This window comes from Stegostoma tigrinum, chromosome 28 (assembly GCF_030684315.1).
Source record: "Stegostoma tigrinum isolate sSteTig4 chromosome 28, sSteTig4.hap1, whole genome shotgun sequence".
Taxonomy (NCBI): domain Eukaryota; kingdom Metazoa; phylum Chordata; class Chondrichthyes; order Orectolobiformes; family Stegostomatidae; genus Stegostoma; species Stegostoma tigrinum.
Genome location: NC_081381.1, coordinates 27,566,010 through 27,589,502, shown reverse-complemented (window position 1 = coordinate 27,589,502; position 23,493 = coordinate 27,566,010). Strand labels below are relative to the sequence as shown.

Below are 23,493 nucleotides of genomic sequence, written 5' to 3'. Positions count from 1 at the left end.
AACCTCAGGTTGTGGATTACTAGTCCAGAGGCATCATCACTATATTACTGCCTCAGACTGAGTAGAAGAATTCACAAAGCAACACAATCAGTAATTAGCCCCCTCAGTTTAAAGGGGCCTCATTGAGTAGTCAATACAATGTACAAAACTGAAAGCAGTATTTCCAAACTGCTGCTGCATCAGAAAGGAATGTTTGTGGCATTGCATGGTGAGGAGCAAAAAGATAAATGAATCAGTGTTGTATTTACATGTGTATTGGAGCGTGCCATTGGAAGGGAATGATGTCTTGGTGGTGATTGATGGATGGACTTGTGTCTTGCAGAGGGAACAGTCACTTTGAACACTGACAAGGAGGAGAAGATATGTTTGATTGTTACATCTTACCTGAGGTAGTAGAAATAGCAGGTGATGATCAAAATGTAGGTGAAGAGAAGGGGGGTGCAGTTTGTGGGGTGGGGGATGTGAGGTGAGCGTACAGGAAATGGTTGGGCATAGTTAAAGGCCTACAGTGGAATGGAATCTTCAACTAAGGACAAAAGGAAGACATACAAGAATCATTATCATGGAAAGCTGTAAAAACAAAACAGGTGCAATGCAGAAGACAGGTTGTGAAGTGTATTTGAGGTACAGATGGGTTGTAGTGGGCTTATAATGAAAGTTAATTGAAAGCCTAAATTGGGAATAGTGACAGTCAATCAAAAGGAAGAGCAAAGGAAAAGCAAAGAACAAAAACAGAAGTCACTGGAAACTCAACAGGCCTGGCAGCATTTGTGAAGAGAAAAAAAACACCACAGTTAACATTTTGGGTCCAGTGAGCCTTCCTCAGAACGTTGAGGAAAGGTCGCCAGACCCAAAATGCTAACTCTGACTTTTTTTCTTCACAGATGCTGCTAGAACTGCTGACCTTCCAGCAACTTCTGTTTTTGTTCCTGATTTAGCTTCCACAGTTCTCTTGGGTTTTTTTTTAAAAAAAGGAACAAGCAGAGTCTGAGCGATGATAAGAAAAGGATGAAAATTAGTAGTAAAGTTAATAAGGTTCTAAGGTTTAGGAGTAGCTTTGAAAGGTTCTTCAGTTCCATTGAAGGGAACAAAATGATACTAATGTTCTGGAAAGAGTTGAACTTAGGGACTGGAAGCATTTAAGTTGGATGAAACCAAAAACACATCACATATCCTACAAAAAAAAGCAAAGCTAGGATCTAGTTCAGTGCCGATAATAGCACATTTTATTAGGAGACCACATTTTTGACTCCTGCCAAGCTGTGCACTTTTTGCATGCTAGGAGAGAAAGCAGTGAGTTAGGATTATTAAGAATGGCTTATGTTCAAAGGATTGAAGAACAACATTTGTGTATAATGACTGGAAGGCATTGTTGGAAAAATAAAGGGAAATAAGCTGAGATAGAGTGGGAGTGTAGGCTGCTCAAATGGTGACGTGAGGTGCCTGCAGAGAAAGGAATGAGTAAAGCTAAAAAGTACGTTCACTTAAGGTGTGCAGTGCATAACAGTGGTATTTGACTTAGCACCTGACTCATGCTCTCACTTGTCTCTTCTAGATTAGAAGGTCACACTGCTGCTCACAATCACAGTTATTTCCTTAATACTGATTTGATTGAAGAAGCTGCCCTCTTGTTCCTATCACTAAAGTTCATTTTGCAATCCCACAGCTCTCTCAGTTGTTCTCTGAAATAACTGCACAGAGGCTGATATCTAACCACTGACTCCCTCTTTATTTACTTGTGCACTGTACATTGGTTGCTGCAAGCCAGTCAGAGTCAGTTCTTTAAACTGAGGAGACTCTAAATCAGCCAGGGCTTTCCTGATTGGGGTTGTTAACCTAGACCAATCAAGAATCTCATCATCAACAAAATCCAGCTGGTTCCATCACTACATTCCCTCCTCCTCTAAGTGCAGGGTTGTAGGTCCAGTCTTTCTGTTGTAGCTTTCCTTGTGACATTTTCATTGTTTCTTCTGACACAGGTGGTGTGTACCAGACTGTAGCCTGCTTCTTGTGTCTGGAGACTTGGGAGAGTTTTCTCTTCTTCTGGCAGTAATTGCATCCATCTCAGACTCTGAAATTTCCTTGATACCAGTCAGAGGGGGAGAACCTACAGTTTCTGACCAGCCTTCTGGCTGTTCTGAGGGGCTAGGTTTGATTTGCTGCTGCCCTGTTTGCAAGGTAACAGCTTTCAGGTGATCCACGTGTTTGTTCAGGACTGTATCACCTACCCAAACTTTGTAAGTCACAGGACTTGACCTCGTATCAGGCTTGCCTCATTAGCAAATGAGGCCATTTCCATCATTCCGGCACAAAACTTAATGTCTTGAATTAAATTTATCTCTCTCACTTATAGACCGCATGTGGCCAGAATTAACTTTCCTGCTGCCATTTCTTCCTCCCTCCGAGTTCTGAAAATGTCAGGTTTAACTGAGTGCGAGGTCTTCTCCCTATCAGCAGCTGTGCTGGAGCTATTTTATTGTTGTGGGTTGGGTGGTTTTACAATCAAACAGGAACTGGCACAATTTGGTATCAAGTGATGCTGTAGGCTGCTTCTTTAAGTCTGTCTTCAACATTTGGACTGCTTTTTCTGTTACAGCATTGGATGATGCACAGTATGGAGCTGTCCTTATATGCCAGATGTCACTTGACTTTCAGAAATATTCAAGTTCCCTCCTGGTAAAAGATGTCCCATTGTCCGTGACCAATACTTTCAGAAGCCCATACATTGCACTCAATGCGCACAGCTTCTCAATCGTCATCCCTGAGTTTGCTGAATGAACTTTACACATATCCAACCACTTAGAATGGGCATCCACATGATCAGGAATATTGAGCCCATGAAAGGTTTGGCATAGTCAACATGCAGCCAAGTCCAGGTTTACCACTAATGTGCAGGCACTGCTGGTTGCAGTTTTTGTCTTTGTTGGCACTCTGGGCGCCATCCAACCAGTGCAGCTATGTTGGTACCCAAACCTGGCCACTGGACATAGCTTCTGGCATGCAGCTTCATCTTGGAAACCCTTGGGTGACCCTGGTGGTAACCTTTACACAGGACAATCACCCTTGCTCCAACAGTAACCTGCCATCCTATATGGTGATCTGGTCTTGCCAGGTCCAGAATGGTTTTAATCCTGGTTGTGATGGCCCTTCTGCTTATCGTAGAATCCCTACAGTGTGGAAACAGGCCCTTCGGCCCAACAAGCCCACACTGAACCTCATGGCATCCCACCCAGACCCATCCCCCTATAACCCACATAATCTACATCTCCCTGAACACTATGGGCAATTTAGCATGGCCAGTCCATCTGATTTGCACATCTTTGGACTGTGGGAGGAAACCGGAGCACCCAGAGGAAACCCATGCAGGCATGGGGAGAATGTGCAAACTCCACACTGACAGTCGCCCGAGGCTGGAATCGAACCTGGGTCCCTGGGGCTGTGAGGCAGCAGTGCTAACAACGGTGCCACAGTGCTGCCCTTCCATCATTTCCACCACCTGGTTTAGTTTTGCTAGGACAGGATCTTTTTATGTCCACCATCGGATTAAGTCCGCAGAGACTGGAAGGATGTCTAGAAGTCTAAAACCAAAATGGACTCTTCCAGGGGAGGCATCACTGGTGAAGTATCTGCCAGTTGGAGGCAGGCTGAAGGTATCTGCATTAGTCACTTAGCTTCCTGGATGGTGCGCTAACTTGTAACCATACATCCTGAGATTATGGGCCCAATACAGAATTCTTCCAGAATCTATGGGCAGTACCGCCTCACCTGTCTTCAGTAGCCCTATCAGGGGTTTGTGATCTGTTACTCTGACAAATTCCCTTCTGTAAAGATTCTTGCGGAAGTTTGTCATACCAAAGACGACGGCCAAATCTTTCTTCCTTATCTGGGCATGTTTGTGTTCAGCATCAGCCAAAGTCTGGGAAGCATACGTTACCAGGCGCTCTTCTCCATTGGGCCACTGGTGAGCCAACACTGCCCCGATACCAAATGGGGAGGCATCACATGACAGCACAACGTCTTGCTTTGGACTGTAGTGGGCCAACACCATAGCTGGTGATAGCTGCTTTTTCACTTCCCTAAAGGCTACTTCTTGGGTATGTGACCATTTTCAAGGCTGACGCTTTTCCAATTGCACATGTAAGGGTGCCAAGATGGAGGCCAGGTTATGTATGAATTTTCTGTAATAATTAACTAACCCAAGGAAAGACCTAAGCACTGGTACAGATGTGGGAGCTGGGGCTTCTTTGATTGCCCTCACTTTCTTTTCCAACAGGTGTAACCCAGCTTTGCCTGAATCTGTAACCTGAGTAAGACACTTGGGGTGCCTGGAGCGCTCATTTATTCCTTTTAAGGCATAAGCCCACCTGGCAGAAATGTTTACACACTATGTCCAAGTTCTCCAAGTGCTCTTTATTGATGTTCCCTGTTATTAGTGCATCATCCAGATAAATGGAAGTCTTGAATAGCTCTTGTAAAATGTCCTCCGTAGTCCACTGGAAAAGGGTGCAACTTGATGGTACCTCAAATGGCAGTCTTCTATATTGAAATGAACCTTTATGGATATTAATTGTAGCATACTTATGAACTCCTCATCTTGGCATTTGTGTATATGTGTGGCTCATTTCAGCTTCGTAAAGGACAGCCTCCTTTACAAGTGTGTACAAGTCCTCAATGTGAGGGATTAGGTATTTATCCAGCAGTGAGAAGCAGTTTATTGTTTGCTTAAGATCCCCACAAAGGAGAACTGAGTCATTAGACTTCACATTCGGTACAACTGGTGCTGCCTATTCTGCAAACTGCATAAGTTTGATCAGAGATAATGGGAACTGCAGTTGCTGGAGAATCCGAGATAACAAAGTGTGGAGCTGGATGAACACAGCAGACCAAGCAGCATCTTAGGAGCACAAAAGCTGACGTTTCAGGCCTAGACCCTTCATCATCTGATGATGATGGCCCAAAATGTCAACCTTTGTGCTCCTAAGATGCTGCTTGGCTTGCTGTGTTCATCCAGCTCCACACTTTGTTATCTTGCATTAGTTTGATGATTCCTTTGCTCTCCAGCCTTCTGATTTCTGCCTCTATTTCTGCTTATAAGGCAAATGGCACTGGGCGAGTCTTGCAAAATCTCTGAATTGTTTCCTAGTCAACATGTAAAGTGGCTTTGGCCCCTTTCATAGGCCTAAGCCCTTCCTGAAATATGCTTGGGTATTTCACTAGGACTTCACTGAGGCAGTCATTTTCTAATTGAAACATGTTGAGCCAAATTAAATGAATCTTTCTCCACCAATTCCACCCCCATAGGCTTGAGCCTGAGCCTTTTACTGCCAACGTGGTAACTATACCAACTGGAACTCATAGGTGACCGGAACTGAAGTTGTACCCTTAATTTGCAGTGGTTCCCTGGTCTGGCTGAAGTCTTGTGTAAACCCTAAGGGTTGGAGCCCTGAGTGAATCTTGTTAAAGACAACTTCTGCAAACACAGATACAGCTGCGCCAGTATCAACTTCCATGAGAACTGGCTGACCATTTAACCAAACATTAACTTTAATCGGTTCAGATTTGGATGTCACTGAGCAATTTCGTGTTCCAACCCACGTGCAGGGCTGCTCTTCATTTACCTGTGCATAGTACACTGGCAACGGCCAGCCATCTCAGAGAAGGTCCTCTGAACTGAGAGTCAAAATCTTCTGGTTAAAAGTTTGGGGCTGAGGTGCAACCAAAAACAGCGAAGGTCCTTCAGATAACTAAAATGGGAGTGCAAATGCCCACACCCAAGATACATATGTTCCATGGACTCGACAGCGCTGCAAAACAGACAGTCGGACTGGGAGTCGGTGAACCACCACAATCTGCAATTGCACTGGACTGCTGCAAGCAACACCCCCCACCCCAGATCCCTGAGGGAAAGAGGGAGGATTCCCACACTGAGTGCCCTTCACTAAGGATCCTCACCGCCTGGGTGATGGATGAAGGAGAAGAGGTGGATGGTGTGCAGCACTAGTCTGTACAGGGCCCGCCGTTCTACATTTTTAAAAGACACAAAGGTGGAATTCCGGAGGCGGCTTAGGCTTCTGGGGCAGATCTCCTGGTTATATTGGTCAGCCAGGGCTTTCCTGAAAGGCCCAGGTTAACAATTCCAATCAAGGTTCGTATAGTAAACAAGATTTAGTTGGTTCCAATGACTACATACACCAAGTATGAGTGAAAAATAGTGGGGACAGCCTTCCGGTTGTCCTCTATTCCTGTTAGTGCCACAGCCTGAAAAGTCCCAGGACATGATATGCTTCTCTGACACAGTGGTTCCTTGAGTAATCTTTATTATAAGTCAACCTGTTCACACATGCTATGACATATCTCTGGAGGAGGTGGAATTTGGACCTGTACCTCCTGTCTCAGAGGTTCAGGCATTACCATTACACCAAAAAAGTCCATCCCCTTCAATAACCCTTGCTCTAACTAAATCATTCTACTTGCCGTTTCTAATTGGTGAAGGGTTCTAGAAATGAACTTCTAATTGATTTGCTCTAGGAAAGAACAACAAGGAGGCCTACTGCAGTAATGAGGTTTTGCAGAAGAAAATGGTGCTGATGTCTGAACTCAAAACTGAATTGGGAAGATTTAGTTGTGTATACAAATTGTACCATTACGGAACTTTGTTTTGTGATTAGCAGTTGGTGCACAAATGAATTCAAACTTGCTATTTTGAACCCTCTGTGTCATTGCCATCCTTCGAAAAAAGGAACTTGCTATCTCTATCCTGTTATGGCCTACATGTGACTACAGTCCCACATTATAGTTGATTCCTAATATTTTCATGGTAATAATTCATGGGCAATATACAGTGGCATATATGCCCAAAATGAAACAATTTTTAAAACTGATTAATCTGTAAACACTCATTGCCTGGATCCACAAATAAAAAATGGGCACTTGGGAAAGTCCATGGGAAGTGGTTAATGTGCCCAAAACCCAGGAATAGTCTGCATCAAAATGAGATGAAGATGAATATTGCATCTAAACAAAATCTCAATTCTTGAAGAAATAAAAATAAACAAGTTATATAAATATCAGTTGGCACAATCTAAAATACACAGAAAAACAAAGTTTCAAACCACTTCCTGACATTACGGAGACTCGATTTCTGAGAAATTTCACTTACCTCTGCTCTTTAGGGGTTGCTTTACTGATTACATCCAAGTTCTTTCCTGTGGACTGTTCAAACAGAGCTATGAGTCCTTTCAAAACCTGCTGACTTGAAGTTTTCTCAAATCCCCGAGAACCTAAATTTTCTCAGCTCTAAAAACCTGCATTTTTCTAACCAGGCTCTCTTGGTTTAGAAGTTTCATAACTAAAACTTCTGAGTTAACTGGTCCCAAAACTGCCCTGCCTAATCTTGGGAGAGAAACTAAACTGATGTCTAAGCTCAAATCAGTAGGTTCTGAATTGAACTGAAAAAAAAAACAACTTGTTTAAATTCTCCTAAGCTTAAAACAAAATGGCCTGGCAATGTTTACTTTACCTATAGTAGACCCAACAGTATAAATATCTTTCCACTAACATCATTGGCCTTGCAAGTCACCTTTCTGGTACATATTGGATTAGGTCACTGCTCCGGAAGGACACCGGCTGACATTGTTTTAAAAAAAACCTTCACCAAAGTAACCAACAATCATATCCAACTTTTTTGAAAGCCAAGCTCAAAAATGATATTCAATCAAAAAATTGTAAACTTTTCACATAGAATCAATATACATTTTTAAAGAACATTTTGCAATTCAAATTTTACCAGTAAACCGAGGGTTAAAAGAATTCTGCTATGATGTTTCTATAAGGAAGGTTCTGATTAAAGGGAAAGAAAATCAAAATAAGTCAGAAAAATCCAAAGTAGCAAAACGTTATGGCCCAGAGCCAAATGAGGCTGGGACCGCTCAAGGCTGCTCGAACTCTGAGCAAATTAATAACACACAGAGAAAGAAGAAAACATAGCTTAGGATCTGAAGCCGTGGAGAGCAGTGTGATTGGTGGGAGACTCACATTTTCTCTGCCAAAGTAAGAAACACCATAGGGTTTGGAATCGTTTGCAGGCAAAAAGGACGCATTTACTTGTGAGGCTGGTCTCACCAAGAAAAAGATTATTTACTGTCAAGGAGAGGACTACACCCATCAACACCACCCCAATTAAAGAAATAGTCCAAACTTATAAACAGGTCCCATTGAACTGGAAAAACTAAGAGTTTCAGTAGCAGAGAGCTGTGATGATGTCATAATTTATTTTTGGTTTGAAACAACAGAGAAAAGTTTACTGAATACAAGAAAAAGAAAATGGGACGGCTGGCAAAACTCCTGGTACTGCATCTCCTGCTTTTAAGAGGTAAGACATTTTACGTAGAGTTTTTCAAAAGAATCAAGTCATTTAGATAAAAACTCAGAAGTATAAAACATGTTATTGTATCCTGATTTTTAAATTTGTACTCTTCTGTCTCAACTTGCCAACTGGACAGAGGCATTTGTAATGCTAGGATTTATTAGCTAGTGTTCTGAGTTTAACAGTAAGTATAAGCAAAGTGTCAGTGGAAGCTTATTGACTAGTGATTATTCTTACTGCACTGGTCAAAAGGTAGACAGATATGGGCAGTGACTTTCATGCTTATCTTGAGAACAAAGCAGCAGAGTTTTGGCAAATGTCCTTGTCACTGATAATGATACCATGCAATTTCTCTTGGACTTCTGGAATTGCTCTGCTAAGCTCTCTGCATGAACAACCTTTGCCTTTTATTCAATCTCTACTGTATCTGCCTTTGGAGTATTCAATATGGCAGACTAGAGTGAGTTTTACTTCGTATCTCATCTGTGTTGGCGCTGCCCTGGCAGTGTTTGATGTTTGAATGTTTACCTGTTGTAGGGGCTACAAACATCCATCACCTTGATCACAAAATTCAACTCTTGGTAGTAAAAAATAAGTACCACGACAGTGAGTTTCACTGTTAAAGAGATCTGCAAAATGGGATAGCTTCACTGTTTTGTCCAAACCAGATCATATAACACAGAACAAAATATGGGCTCACTGAGATACATTCAAAAACTGATCAGAAATCTTTCTGGCATTGCGTTGCTAGCTTCAGTCATTCTTATAAACAACCAGTGCCCTAGATTAGGAAGGAGATTAAATCAAGGACTATTGCTGTTGATGGCATAAATAAAACCAGTAGATAGGATTGGGCTTTGCTGTGATTTCTCATAGTCAAAAGTACTTCTAACACTCATTGTTGAGACTTGCACTTGAAGGACAGTTAATCAAGCTATGTACTGACAGTGGGCGGAAAAGACTAAAACTTTGATTTTAACTGGAGGTCAATTGTCTGCTGATCTTGATAAGTGGAGATTCATAAAATTTTATCTGCATAGCCCTCATTAGTCTCCCATCCAAACTGCCAGGAAGCAGCTCCTGGCTAGGCAGCAGTGGTTGTCAGATCACTGAAGGAAAGATCCTCATCTAAATAGATAAGAGGACTCGTGGTCAGGGAAGGGGTGAAACCAGGACATGGAAGGAGCACTTTGTATTCTTGCTGGCTTCACAGGGAAACCATAAAACAAACTAAAAACTGACTTTTTCGACCTCTTCCAGCTCCTTCATGCTGGCTATCACAGCATTATAATAGTTAAGCCCTGAGGATGCCATATTTAAAGAGGCATCCTGAAGGTCTTTTTCATGTGTTCAGAATACATGCTAAAGTTAGCATCTGCAGGAAAGAGTGGATTTGGAGCAGGCAATTCTACAGATGATTTTAACTGCCCACCCAGTTTTGGCCAGAGGTGCATGGTTAAATTCACCCCATAATAAATTAGGATGCACTTGTGGAAACTTGTACATTGTTTATAAATACAAAGAGATGACAGGAACAGATGCACCATGAAATCCCCTAATCCGCAACTGCTGTAAATTACACATTCCAGGGTGTACTCTGATAGTTCTGACACTTTGTGCATTAAAAGAAGTAGACAAAATCAGGTGATTCCTTAATATAAACCTTTCAGATTCACCGTAATTTATTGTACTTGTACTCTTAAAAAAAACCTGATGTTACACTAATAGTTCCTGAAACACTGAGACTTTTGCTATCATAATTTTGTTTCTACAAGCATGTAAGTGTTGTAAAGATAATTAGATGTGTTGTATTTTTACAAATCCACATTAGAATTAGAGACATTAAGAGAGACTGGGGTTAGAATCAGAGAGAATGAGGCAAATGACAATAGATTTGGTGAAAGAGGAGAGTGGCATTAGAATCCAACATTCAAAAAAACAATGGAGTTAGTCATCGAGGATAATAAGTTCCCATCAGGTACCCAGGGCTGATGATCCCTACTGGAAACTATGTGTGGATGTGAGACGAAACAAGACTAGGCAAAGTTGTGATTGTCCCTCAGGTTGAGTAGTTTGCTAGGACTTGTAATATTTTTATTATGTGTATAAACATGCTTGAATATTTGTGATGAACTGTATTTAGTATATCCTTTCTGTGAATTATCCCATATCTAACAGAACCAAGAGTTTGTGCTATCCTGTAAGCAACACCTTCCTGTCTGTGCATTTTTGTTTTGTATGGGATGGTTTGATTATGTTGGTTATTTTGTTTTAAGAACATTTTGAAAGATGTTTGAATTTTCTGATTCTTCATGACATTGAACATTCCTTGCTCCTATGCTTGACCAATAAAATAATCTTTTTTCTGTTATTTTCACTGACCCTGTTGCATCACTTGTTCCAGATTTACTCCAATGCCTTTCACTAATATTGTGCCCTGGTTAGTTACTCACTTCCTGGCAGGTGCTCCCCAGATGATATTTTAAATGTTTTTTTTACTGTTTTTCTCTTCTGTCTGTTCAAGAGCAAGCTCATGTGACCCTGAAGTTCCTGACTCTGCATAGCTCCAAATTCCTTGTTAATTCAAAACAGCTGTTGCTAACCTCTACTGCAGTTCTCCTCCACTTACTGCTGCTCTATCTGCCAAAAGGTCATAAAAACATTTTGCCCTCTTATTGGAACATAGGAATGGAATGAAATAGCTCCAATTGTAGAATCTGTTCTACTATTTAAGTAAATTAAGTTTGATCTTTGTCTTGACTCCATTGACCTGTCTTTAATGCATGGTGTAATGTTCATTGCAATCTTCCTGGAGAGAACCAATTAAGAAGTTGCCCACTGGACCCCATCCATTTGAGGAAATGGACCAGTGAACTAGAAGAACCTGCAGTAAAATGCAGTTGGCAACCCCACTGGAGATTCTTTCTTATGTGAGCACTGTTGATGTTGGTTGAGAGCACAAAGATAGGAGTGTTCCCGGTGACATGGTTAACCCTTCTGCCTCAGGGACCTGGGTTCAGTTATAGCCTTGGGTGACTCTCTTTGTGGAATTTGCACATTCTCCTCATGTGTGTGTGGGTTTCCTCCAGGTACTTTAGTTACCTTCCACAGTCCAAAGATGTGCAGGTTAGGTGGATTGGACATGTTAAATTGCCCCATTGTGTTCTAGGATGTGTAGGTTAACTATGATAAATGTAGGATTATTGGGATATGTTGGAATGCTGTCTGAAGGGTTGGTGCAGACTCGATGGTCTGTGACTTCTATCTGCACTGTATGGATCCTGTGATTCTAATTATTGCTGTGTGACCACAGGTGCCATGCTATCAATGCAGAGGGTTAAACCTGTCTCCAGACGTTGCTCAGTGATCTGAGCTGTGGTTCTCCGGCAACTGTGGAACAGGAAGTGGGTAGGAAATTTAAGGGTGGCTTGCCCTGCTCTCCTAGCCTGCTGCTAGGAGCCCATCTCCAAGTCACAACCGAATTTCAGCCTCGGAGGGAGCCCATCCACCATTGTAGCTTTGGTAATGTAACCCTAGATGGGGACTTAATAAGACCTCATTGGTATCTTGCTGCTACTGGATTAAGTAATCAGTGGTGGACAGAAATGGCCTCCAGGAAAATGCTTAGAGATGGAATTGCATTGAAGTGCCACACCAGTTTGAGTTTTTAAAAAAAATTTCCTCAGCCACTTCAAAATCTATCCATGTAGAACCAAGAAATGCAACCTGATGTGATGGCCAAAATTTACCTTGTCCTTGTACAACATCAAATATTTTGAAGAGCAAATATCAATGAATAGTAATTCAGGAGAAGAGCATTAGCTGTCTTTCCTTGCTCTAATTCAAAAGTATGGCAGTCAGTGTGGCAATTCAGTTGCTTTGTTGAGCTAACTCAACTTGGATCTGGGATTAAATCTAGTCCATTTGGTTCAGTACTACAGCAAAACCTTCTTTCAGCATTGGTCCTTTGGAAGTCTTTGAGCACAATCACGTATCATGTTTAAAATCATCGAGGGTAAAACCACTGATCCAGACTAAGGTTCTTGACAAGTAGGAAGTAGGGGCCAGAAGCTTGGAGTTTTAAAGGTCTAGAGGAGGAGGTGAGGGAGATCTGGAAAAGAATATCTTGGGGTGCAGAACAATTTGATGGATCTTAATTTCAATAAGGCTAACGGAGGAGGGAAGAGAGAATATATTTGGGCATTTGTAATTAACTGTATCAAGAAATGACTGTTCAGACAAGGCCAAATGTCAGGCAGAAAATAAACTAATCCAATTGAAGGACCTCTAGACATGGTCATTAATGTTACGACATCCCTAGTAGGTTGAGAAAATTCCCACCATTATTTCCACTCTTGTCAGATATCTCAAATTGACATTTTGACTTAAAACACTAACTTTCACAACATACTGGAAGCTGTTCAGGATATATTTAATCAGTTTCTCCAACCCCACTTCAGAATATTCAACAAAACATGGCAGTATTTTCAAAATCACTCTGAGGGAAGCAGAGAAAAGACAGAGGGACAGAATCTTTCTAGGCTATGAACAATGTGGGCTATGGCAAGATGAGCAGTAGAATTGGGTGGGATGGCTGTCTCAAGACCATCTTGCCACGACTTTCCATTTGCTTAAGCAGTCGTACTAGGGAGCAGCAAGTTCCCAATTAACATTCATATCGCTTGTTGAACGGCTTTTTATCTTATGATCTTACAAATTCACCATACAAACCGGCAGTTGGGAATGCTCAACAGGGAAACCTTGGCGCATTCTATTCTCTGCTTCCTGTAAAAGAACTCCAAGTTAGACACTGACACCATTATCTCTGACATGCTCTATGGGCACCAGCCATATGCATCCCATGTCCACAGACACTGGCATCTGATATGTGCCAGCCTCTGAACCTTCATGGCACATCTCCAGTCCACTCTCAGGATGTTTTTGCACTTCAGTGATTCACATTGGGTTTCACCAGCAACTATCATTACAATGATGCAGCAAGGACAATTAATGTTCACGAACACACACCCAACTCATGAACTCACTGTCATAAAGCTCATTCACTATGAGACTACCTATATGCATGCAGCATCCCTTCCTTTTGTTGCCTTAACTTTTTTCATTTTGCCTCCTTGGCCAGAGAAACCTGGCTCAAATTACTACTGTCTTGTGTGCCATTTAGCACAGACACAAAGCCTAGACAGTTTGGTTGCTGTGGTTTGCCATGCCATGGTGGTCAACAGGCCTCAACCCAGTCAAAGGGATAGCCTTCACTCAGAGGATCCAGCACAGTAAATCAAGTGCAGTTTCCAATACCAGTCCAGGCTGAGTGGGTGGCACAGCTTTATTGTTGTTCAGGTGGAAAGATTTCCTGAATGAATAAGTAGCACAGAGGTCATGCACGGTTATTGGTATTGAAGTTTTGGGTGGATGAGTGGGGAAAATTTTGCATGCATTAGTGAAAATAGTGGAGTGTCAGCTTGGTTGGAAGCTAGTATAGTAAGGGAGAGAGAGAGAGTGAGAGTGTTAGGCATTTCTCCAGAAGGCTGAGACTGCTCCAAAACTTGTGTCAGCCTTGGACCAGGCTGGTATGTTTTGGTGTTATTGTTGCCACTGCTGGTCCTGGGGTGAAAGGAAGTCCCACAGTTGCATTATCCTGAGCAGCAGGAGGTCCAGGACCATGCCCACAAAACAGGGTGATGATTTACCCTCTTTGCCATATCTGGGACATAAGTCAAAACAATGTAGGGCAAATCTGGACTGATGATGCTTGTCCATTTGCACATTGTGACCTTTTCAGATAGCATGGGCATCAGGGATACTAGTGAATTCCAGGATTTTTGGTGAGTGGCCAGTTTCTCCAGTAACAGCATGTGGTAAGTTGTCATGGAAGTTGGGATTGATTTTCACTCCGAGGGCTTAAAAGACAATTCAAGTGGTCAGGTTGCTAATATACGGTGATAAACTTCACTCCTCCTTGTGGTAAGAATTACACCACCAAATTCACTACAACACACAACTAGTTGAAAAATGGCAAGGATTCTGCCCTTGCTCATATATTGTGCCTTTCAAGAGCAGGGATGTCCAGAAGTGCTTTATAGCCAATGGAAAACGTTAAGTGTAATAAATGAAAAGCAGCAGATCTTTTGCATACAGCAACGTCCATTAGATGGCAATATGATTAATAACCAAATATCTGCATTTAATAATGGTTGAAGGATAAAGTAGCGGCCAGAACACAGGGGAGAATCATTCTACTCTTTGCAAAATAGTGCTGTGGTATCTTTGGATCTGCTTAGTATACCAAACTGGGCCTCAGTTTAGCATCTTATCTAAAAGAAGTCAGTTCCAAGAACTGCACTGCAGTGGGAATATCCAACACCCTCCTAATACTTCTGTTTGGACTCTTGGATGAAGAATGGCAACTTGCTTCTGTACTAAGGTATTATGAGGTTGTGTAAATCTGAATCTCAGTGAGAATCAGCATCTTTAAGAAAAGAGAAGACTGAACCTGAATAAACTGTGCCTTTAGGACAAGAGAGAAACATGGGACATGACTTCCACTCTGAGTCTCTTTGAAAATCACTTTTTTCTTCAGCATTTATTTGATTATAAAATTACAGTTTTCAAATGACTCTCATGAGAGCTGAATGTGGCCATTAAAGATATAGCTGTTGTACCTGAGAGCTGTGATCATTTTGTGGAATTGATGATCGACTTGAAGGAATGTGCTGTATCACTGATAGAATATCTGTGCTGATCTGGTGGATCTGAAGAGCTATTCAAAAACTGTATAAGCATTCACTGATGGTCAGTGGGTTTTCTATGGTTGATACTTTTAGCCAGTTACTTTTGAAGTGATGATCCATTTTTTGTCTTGACAGACAATGGTGGTAAAGCTTGTGATAATCCTTAAATGGCTAACCTCAAAATAGCAGGGGCCATTTGGTGAGAGACATAATGCTATGCCTCTAATCAATTGAGTCAGTTTGGTTCAGATATAATTGTGTACCTCCAATAAACTGGGGAAGGCCCAGATTGGAAACTATATTATACCTACAATAATTAGAAACAATTGGAATCAACCACAGATGTATGCATACTGCATAAAGAGAGAGAAGCCAGCTGGTAAAAACATATCCGGTAGTATAGAAAAGGACTCAAATGCTGTTCCCATTCCATCACTCTTCATGTGACACAGGAGCACACACATTAGTTTGTTATAGTCACGTCATAATCCTGTGAATGTCTGAGGGTGATGTGAACTTTTAAACAAGCGCAGAATGTGGACAAACTGCCTTGGCAAAATGGAGTCCAAAGGACAGGTGACTTCACTTGTGATATCTGTATGGCCAGGGATGAACTACTTGTCTGGTTATGCCTCTGGAAAGACACTAACATGCAAATAGCCCTTTGCATGATCTTCCATTGAAGAAACATCAGGAACAAAAACAGAAATTGCTGGAAAAACTCAGCAGGTCTGAGCTGTAAAGAAAAATCGAAATTAATGTTTCAGGTCAGGTGACCCTTCCTCAGAAGAAACATCAGGATTTAACATATCATTTATGAAATTAACAATATTATCTGGATATATACGGAGACGTAGATATAATTGGTGCCCCAGACATGGTGTCTGCAAACTTGACATCCAACAAAGAAGGTGGGAGGGAACTTCCTTATCATAAAAATGTGTGAATAACCATCGTTCATTTAGGGCAAGATGTTTTCCCTCTGAGGACCTTGATCCCGAATGACTTTTCTGTGCTGATCTTAGAATAAGAAGTGCTATTGTCTCAAGCCAGTTTATATCACTTGACCACAAAATCAATACTCTGATTATATGCACAGACAATCTGATGGCATAAATTACTATCACACAAAGGGGAATGAATGATGGTTGTCCGCACCTTTTTATATGAAGTGATAGGCTTGAGATGTGTTCGATTTAAATTTTTTAACACACCATCTGACATAAACCCATTTGTTTTTTTTTGCAATTAAAACTCGTCACTTTGATTTTCTGCTGCCAAATTTGTTACAGTTACAGGAACAGTCTACTAATGCAGATAAATTAAATTCCACTCATTGCTGTTGTTACATTCCTGGCTGCCTTAAACCTACCATGGTAGATAATCCTTCCCTGCTGTTGAGTGGATATTTTCCAATCAACCTGTTCATGGATGGTATTAAACATCTCTGAAACAGTGTGATTTGAATCTAGCTCTCCTGGCTTGGATGTAGGGACACTACCACTGTGCCTCAAGAGCCTCCTCCTGCTGTCAAGTAGATTATTTTTAGTCAAACTGTTATGACACATGTCTGATGCAAATGGGATTTAAATCTGGTTCTTCAAGCCTAGAGGTAGGGATACTAGCGCTGTATTCTAAGAACCCCCATTTGTCTGTCAAGTATTATACCTTTGTGGTTTCCAAGAAAAGGTAATAATCTTTATTATCCATTGTTCCAACACCCATGGAACAGAAAAGAAAGACCTACATTTGCACAGCATTTTATGACCACAAGTAATCCCAGCTTTCTCTCCAGCCAAAAAAAACTATTTCTGAAGTGTAGTCACTCTAGTAATGTAAGAATATGACAACCAATATGAACACAGCCAGTTCTCACAAACAGCGTTGTGATAATGGCCAGATCGTTTTTTGTGATATTAATTTGATGATAAATATTGACCAGGACACCAATAGGAATCCCTTGCTCTCAACCAAATAGTGCCATGAGATATTTTATACCTACTTAAAAGGGCACATGAGACCTTACATCTCAATGGAAACATGGCACTTGTAGAGGCGAGAAGGACAGATTTTTACAAATTGAGGGAAGTGGATAGGAAAGTAAAGTTTAAGGCAGAAGTTCAACTATGATCATATTGAATGGTGGGGCAAGTTCAAGGGTTCGTTTCCTCCTTCTGTCTCTTATGTTCTTATGACAGTACAGCACTCCTTCAGCACTCTACTGGTAGTGCCAGACTCAGTTTTCTTCTTTTTGTTCAAGTCATTGGAGTGGACTTTAACCCAGAATCTTCTCCACAAAAATGCAGTATTAATATGTGGACAATACATGCACAGGATAAGTCACACTGTGTTGATATTGAAATCAGTGAGCATCTCTTAATTCTAAATCACGGCCATTTGGACAATGCCTTAAATCATGTGCGTATTGATATTGGTTGATCACATGTTATGATTTGGGAATGGACTGTGTAGATAGTAACTCGATAGTGCACAGCATTGATAAATTGGAAAGAATTAATCACTTGTTTTGATGGCAAGTGCCATCTGAGAGTTGTAATGCCACTTACCTTCAATGAATACAATGTAACTATGTGAACGGGAAAAGTGTAATGTTATTCTGAGGATTAGAGGAAGATTACAGTGTTTATTATGAGGACAAGGATATGGGGATGGGAATGTGTATGTTCTTGTTTTTAGGAGTGGATGTACTGATGGGATATACATTTCCTACTGCTCTGGATCTGTCTGTCACTTCTAATTCTGCCTGCTGTCATTTAGGTTGATTTTGGTTTACAAGTAGGGAGTTGCAGGTAGGGAAGTGGAATTAAAAGCCCATTCAGATTTACTTGATTTTGTTAGTAGAGCAGACTCAATGGGCAAATTGACCTACGCCTGCTCCTATCATGTTTTCTGCCCTTTTCACCTTCCACCTGCTTGCTGTTGTGCTTTTTTCTGTCTTTTGCCCTCTGATAATTGACCCTCACTACTCTAATTTCACAGAATCATTACTGTGGCATCCCTTTATGATTTTTAGTCACCTGGAGAAAGGCCCTTTGAGGGACTTGTTGTTGCTTCTTAACTACCCTACCATATTCTGTCTCCATGTCTTCCTAGATGTGTGTTTACTGTGGACTAATCTCACCAAATTCCCGCCACTTTCTGATCACTCATACTTCTGATTCTCTAAACTTTGCCCCACATCTGCTGTCAGTGTTCCTGTCCATTTTGGTTATACCTTCTACCATTGGTTCCACTCATGCCATTGTGGCATTGATGCACTTACCTCTAAGTCTCACACTGATCTATCCCTACTCCTTTACAGCGTTCCCTGTTTTATTCTGCAGGTCCGAGGTCTACGTACAACAGCAACTACCTAAGCAACCATGCAGTTTAGAGGAAATATTGCTCCTTTGGTAACTTCCCTTTTGAGATTTCCACCTTGCTCCACTTTTTACACCTCTCATTTAACATCCTTCCACTTATCTATCACTCAATTTTTCCCTGAAATTTTCTGTCTGCTTTTCTTCCAGTCTTCTGTGCTGGACAATTTCTTATCCTTGGTTATTTCACCCATCACCTCTATCTCGACATTTCCTGTTCTTTTCACCTCAGAGCTTACTATCCTATTTACCCAATCTGTCCCTTAATGTAGAGCCATACTCATACTGTATGGAAACAGACTCTTGGGCCCAAATAATCTATGCTGACTGTATTCCCAAACTAAACTAGTTCCTTCTAGCTGCATTTGGCCCATATCCCTCCAAACCTTTCCTATTCATGTACTTATCCAGATGTCTTTTAAATGTTGTAACTGTACCTGCATCCACCACTCCCTCTGGCAGTTCATTCCACACACTAACCACTCTCTGTATAAAAACGTTGCCCTTCATGTCCTTTTTAAAACTTTCGCATTTCACTTTAAAAATATGCCTCCTCATTTTGAACTCTCCCACCCTCGGGAAAAGACTGTTGCTGTTCATCTTATCTATGCCCCTCATGATTTTATAAACCTCTATAAGGACACCCCTCAAGTTCCTCCGCTCCAACAAAAAATGTCCCAACCTTCCCAAGCTATTTTTATAACTGAAATTCTCCATTCTGGCAACATCTGGGTAAATCTTTTCTGAACTCTTTTAATAATATCCTTACTATAGCAGGGCAACCAGAACCGCACACAGTACTCCAGAAGAGGCCTCACCACTGTCCTGTACAAACTCAACATGACGTCCCAACTCAACAGTCAAAGGTCTCAGTAATGAAGGCAAGCGTGCCACGATCTCACCTTTTCATTCTGCCTCCATATTCTTATCAGTAATGTCTCAATATAATAAAGACTGATCATTTTCTTGCATTGCTTTCCACCATTAATCCCTAAGCACTCAGTTACCTCCTGGAGCTGCGTTCTTCCCACGCTGATGCCTGAAATTGACTAGATCAATTACAGGACTCCCCTGAGTGTTTAAGAGCTTGACTGGAGCTCCAGACCCCATCAGGAACACTCACTTACCATTAGGAGCAGCTGACTTCACTCAGCAATGTCTGGGCTGGATGAGCAGAATGGCTGGACTTCATGTGAGACTGAAACTCTGAGGTTTCAAGACCCTCTCCCCAGCATACTCCTAGCAAATGTCCAAGCTGTTTAGAACAAAATGGATGTCTGTAAACCTAGGCTCACTTCCCAAAGAGAATTGAGGGACTCCTGTATACTCTGTTTTGCAGAGATGTGGCTCACTCTTGCTATACCTGACTGACTGAGTATTATAACACGAGGGCACAGAGTGGTAGGGTTTGCCTCCTAGTCAACAACTCCTGGTGTTCAGACATGATAATCCTGTGAGTCACTGCTCCCCAGACCTAGAACATTTAACAGGGGAATGCCATCCTTAGTACTTGCCACATGAGTTCACTTCCACTATCCTGGCAGAAGTCTACATCCCACCCCATGTGGAAGTGAAGACTATACTTGATGAAGCATACAATGCTACAAACAGCCTTGAGACGGAATATCTCAAAGCCTTGTTCATCATAGCCGGTGACTTCAACCAGGCCAACTCAAGAATATGCTATCAAAATTCCACCAAAACGCCTCCTGTCCTACCTAAGGTTCAAACATCCTTGACCATTGCTACTTATTGACTACAGCTTCGCCTTCAACACCACAATTCCAAACAAACGCATCTCCAAACTCTGGGACTTAGGGTCTCTGTTACTCTCTATGTAACTGGATTCTTGATTTCCTGACCAACAGACTGCAGTCATGTGGGAAAGACGACAACACCTCCTCTAAATAATCCTCAACACCAGTGTCCCACTAGGCTGTGTACTCAGTTCCCTGCTATAGTTCTTATACACACACAATTGTATGGCCAAATTCTGCACCAACTGTATTTACAAGTTTGCTGATGACACCACTGTTGTACATTGGATCTCAGGTAACAATGAGATGGAGTACAGGAAGGAGACAGAGTGCTTAACAGCATGGTATAAAGACATCAATCTCTCTATCAACATCAACAAAATAAGGAAGCTGGTCATTGACTTCAGGAAGCAGAGTGGAGGGCAAACCCTGCCTGCATCAATGGTGCTGAGGTGGAGATAGTCAAGAGCGTCAAGTTTCTGGGGGTGATAATTTCCAACAATCTGTCCTGGTCTACCGAGTTGGGTTGGGTTGGGTTCTGCCAGGGCCACTGACCTCCTGGCCTCATTACAGTCTTGGTTCAAACATGGGCAAAAGGACTGAATTCCAGAGGTGAGGTGAGAGTGACAGTTCTTGACATCTAGACTGTATTCGATCAAATGTGACACCAAGGAACCCTAGAACTCTAGCAAACTGAAATCAGTGGGTATCAGGGGCATACTGTCTGGGGTTGGACTCTTCTCTAGCACATAAGAAGATGGTCATGGTTGTTGGAGGTCAGTCATCCTAACTCAAGGACATTTCAGCAGGAGTTCCTCAGGGTAGTGCCCTCAGCCCAACCATCTTCAGCTGCTTTATCAATGACCTTTCTTTCATCATAAGGTCAGAAGTGGGATGCTTGCTGATGATTGCACAATGTTCACCATTTGCAACTAAGACAATGAAGCAGTCCATGTTCAAATGCAACAAGATCTAGACAGTACCCAGGCTTGGGTTGGCAATTTGCAAGTAACATTCATGCCACACAAATGCCAGCCAATAACAGATAATCTAACCCCTGCTCCTTGACATTCAATGGTGTTACCATCATCAAATCCTCCATTATCAACATCCTAGGGCTTATCATTGACCAGAAACTCAAATAGACTCACCACATACACACAAGACTAGGTCAGAGGCTAGGAATACTGAGGCAAGGAACTCATGAGCTGACTCCCCAAAGCCTGGCCACCATCTACAAGGCAGAAGTCAAGAGTGTGATGGAATACTTCCAACTTTCTTGGATGACTGTAGCTCCAACTACACTAAACAGAAAAGACATTCAGGACAAAACAGCCCATTTGATTGGCATGACATCCATACGCATCCACTCCCTCAACTACCAATGCTCAGTAGCAGCAGTGTGTACTATCTACAAATTCACCAAAGGTCCTTAGGTAGCACTTTCTAAACCCATGGCCACTTCCTCCGGAAGGACAAGCGCAGCAGGTGCCTGGTAACACCACCACCTTCAAGTTCCTCTCCAAGCCACTCACCATTATATCACCATTCCTTTACTGTCATTGTCAAAATCCTGGAATTCCCTCCCTAATGGAATTGTGCATCGACCCACAGCAGGTGGACTTCAGTTCAAGAAGGCAGTTCACCACCACCCACTCAAAGGCAACTAGGGACAGACAATAAATGCTGATCAGCCAGTGACACCCATATCCCAGAGATGAATTTTTAAAAAACCACTGTGGTCAAAAAAGCACAGCAATGTCTCTACTTCATGTGGAGGCTAAGGAAATTCAGCATGTCCATAAGACACTGACAAATTTTCATAGAAATATGCACCACAGAAAGCATCTTATCTGGATGCATCACAGTGTAGTTTGGCAGCTGCTCTTCCCAAGACTGTGAAAGAAATGACAGAGAGTTGTGAACGAAGCCCAGAACACCATGCAAATCAGCCTCCCATCCATTGACTTCTTCAATAATTTCAATAATTCCCATTGCTGGGGAAAACAACCAACATGACTAAAGATCCCTCCTATACCGGTTATATTGTCTCCTAACCTCTTCCATTGGACAGAAGATATAAAAGTTTATATACACATATAAACGTATTCAAAAACAGCTTCCTCCCTGCTGTTATCAGACTTTTCAATGGAACTGTTTAATGTTAATGTTGATCTCTCTCTGCACCTTCTTGGCACGGTAAAGTTGTACCCTGTCTGTAAAGCACATAAGATCTCAGTATACATGACAACAATGAATCAAATCAAATCTCTTTCTTTCCGAGTCCAACCCCGGAAAATGTTTTGACAAGTCATTAACCTCTAGACTCTCAAACTCCTAGCAACTAGCCTTTTGACCTTTAGTCCAACATGATACTGAACAGATATTGATTCTATAATGACACCTTTCCATTACCTTTGATGCCTTTGTCTCATTAGAACTATAACTCCTTCTTAGTCCACCAATGTAGATCTTATATTAGCTTCTTTAAACCTAGAAAGCATCAATTTGAATGTATTTAACAATCAACTAGATTCAGCATTCATTGCCAGATCTGACAAGACCAATCAGGACATTATTGAATTATACTCTGTTTATTCAAAGACCATTTGGGAGAACGAAAATAACACATTACTCCTTTTACCCACCAGTATTATCATCTTATAACAACTCCCTCTGCCTCCTCCATGTTACAATAGTAGTTAGATTGTGGAATTCATTTTTATAAGGAGCATGATCATTCAAACAGTTGCCTGTACTGCTCCCTTCCATTCCCAAAGCACACTGGGTCCTGCTCTTTTCCTGAGCCTGAATTTACTTCTTTTGTCTTGTTTCTGTACCAACTTTTCAAATCTTCTTTGAGCTCACTGTGTTGATGAGACATCACTTGTAAATTCTAGACCTGTTCCGACTAAATTACTGATCACTGAACTTCCTTTCCTGACTTTTGCGTTAGCTGAAATACTTAATGGTTGGCCTCCTAAGATTGTAGCCTCTGCAGCTTGAAATCTGTTGTCATCACACTTCTCAAACAACAACCCTTGACCTCTTTTTCCTTGCAAACTACAAACCCATCTGGAGCCTATCTTGCTTTTCGAAAGTTGTTGAACACAACTTTCTTGGAATTCTTTGTTGAGTCTACATTTACCAAAGTTGCAAATAACAGCTTAGTTGAATATGATAAAGGTAAACAACCCATAAAACCATAAGACATAGGAGTGGAAGTAAGGCCATTTGGCCCA

General features: G+C 41.6%; 1 protein-coding gene and 1 long non-coding RNA gene across 4 annotated transcripts in view; one reads left to right on the top strand and one right to left on the bottom strand.

The window, feature by feature from the left end:
• Nucleotides 1-7,208, bottom strand: part of LOC132211098 (uncharacterized) — an 81,906-nt gene extending 74,698 nt beyond the window's left edge. The window contains exon 1 of the long non-coding RNA XR_009447407.1: nt 7,160-7,208. This is a non-coding gene — a long non-coding RNA (uncharacterized LOC132211098). The remainder of the gene's footprint in view (nt 1-7,159) is intronic.
• A 722-nt stretch (nt 7,209-7,930) lies between these two features.
• LOC125466732 (matrix remodeling-associated protein 8-like) overlaps nt 7,931-23,493 on the top strand; it is a 65,724-nt gene continuing 50,161 nt past the window's right edge. For 2 of the 3 annotated variants that reach the window (XM_048561666.2, XM_048561667.2), the window contains exon 1: nt 7,931-8,371. In XM_048561666.2, coding sequence (XP_048417623.2) covers nt 8,323-8,371 — 49 coding nt within the window. In that variant the 5' untranslated portion in view covers nt 7,931-8,322. The remainder of the gene's footprint in view (nt 8,372-23,493) is intronic. The other variant, XM_048561665.2, reaches the window with a different exon arrangement.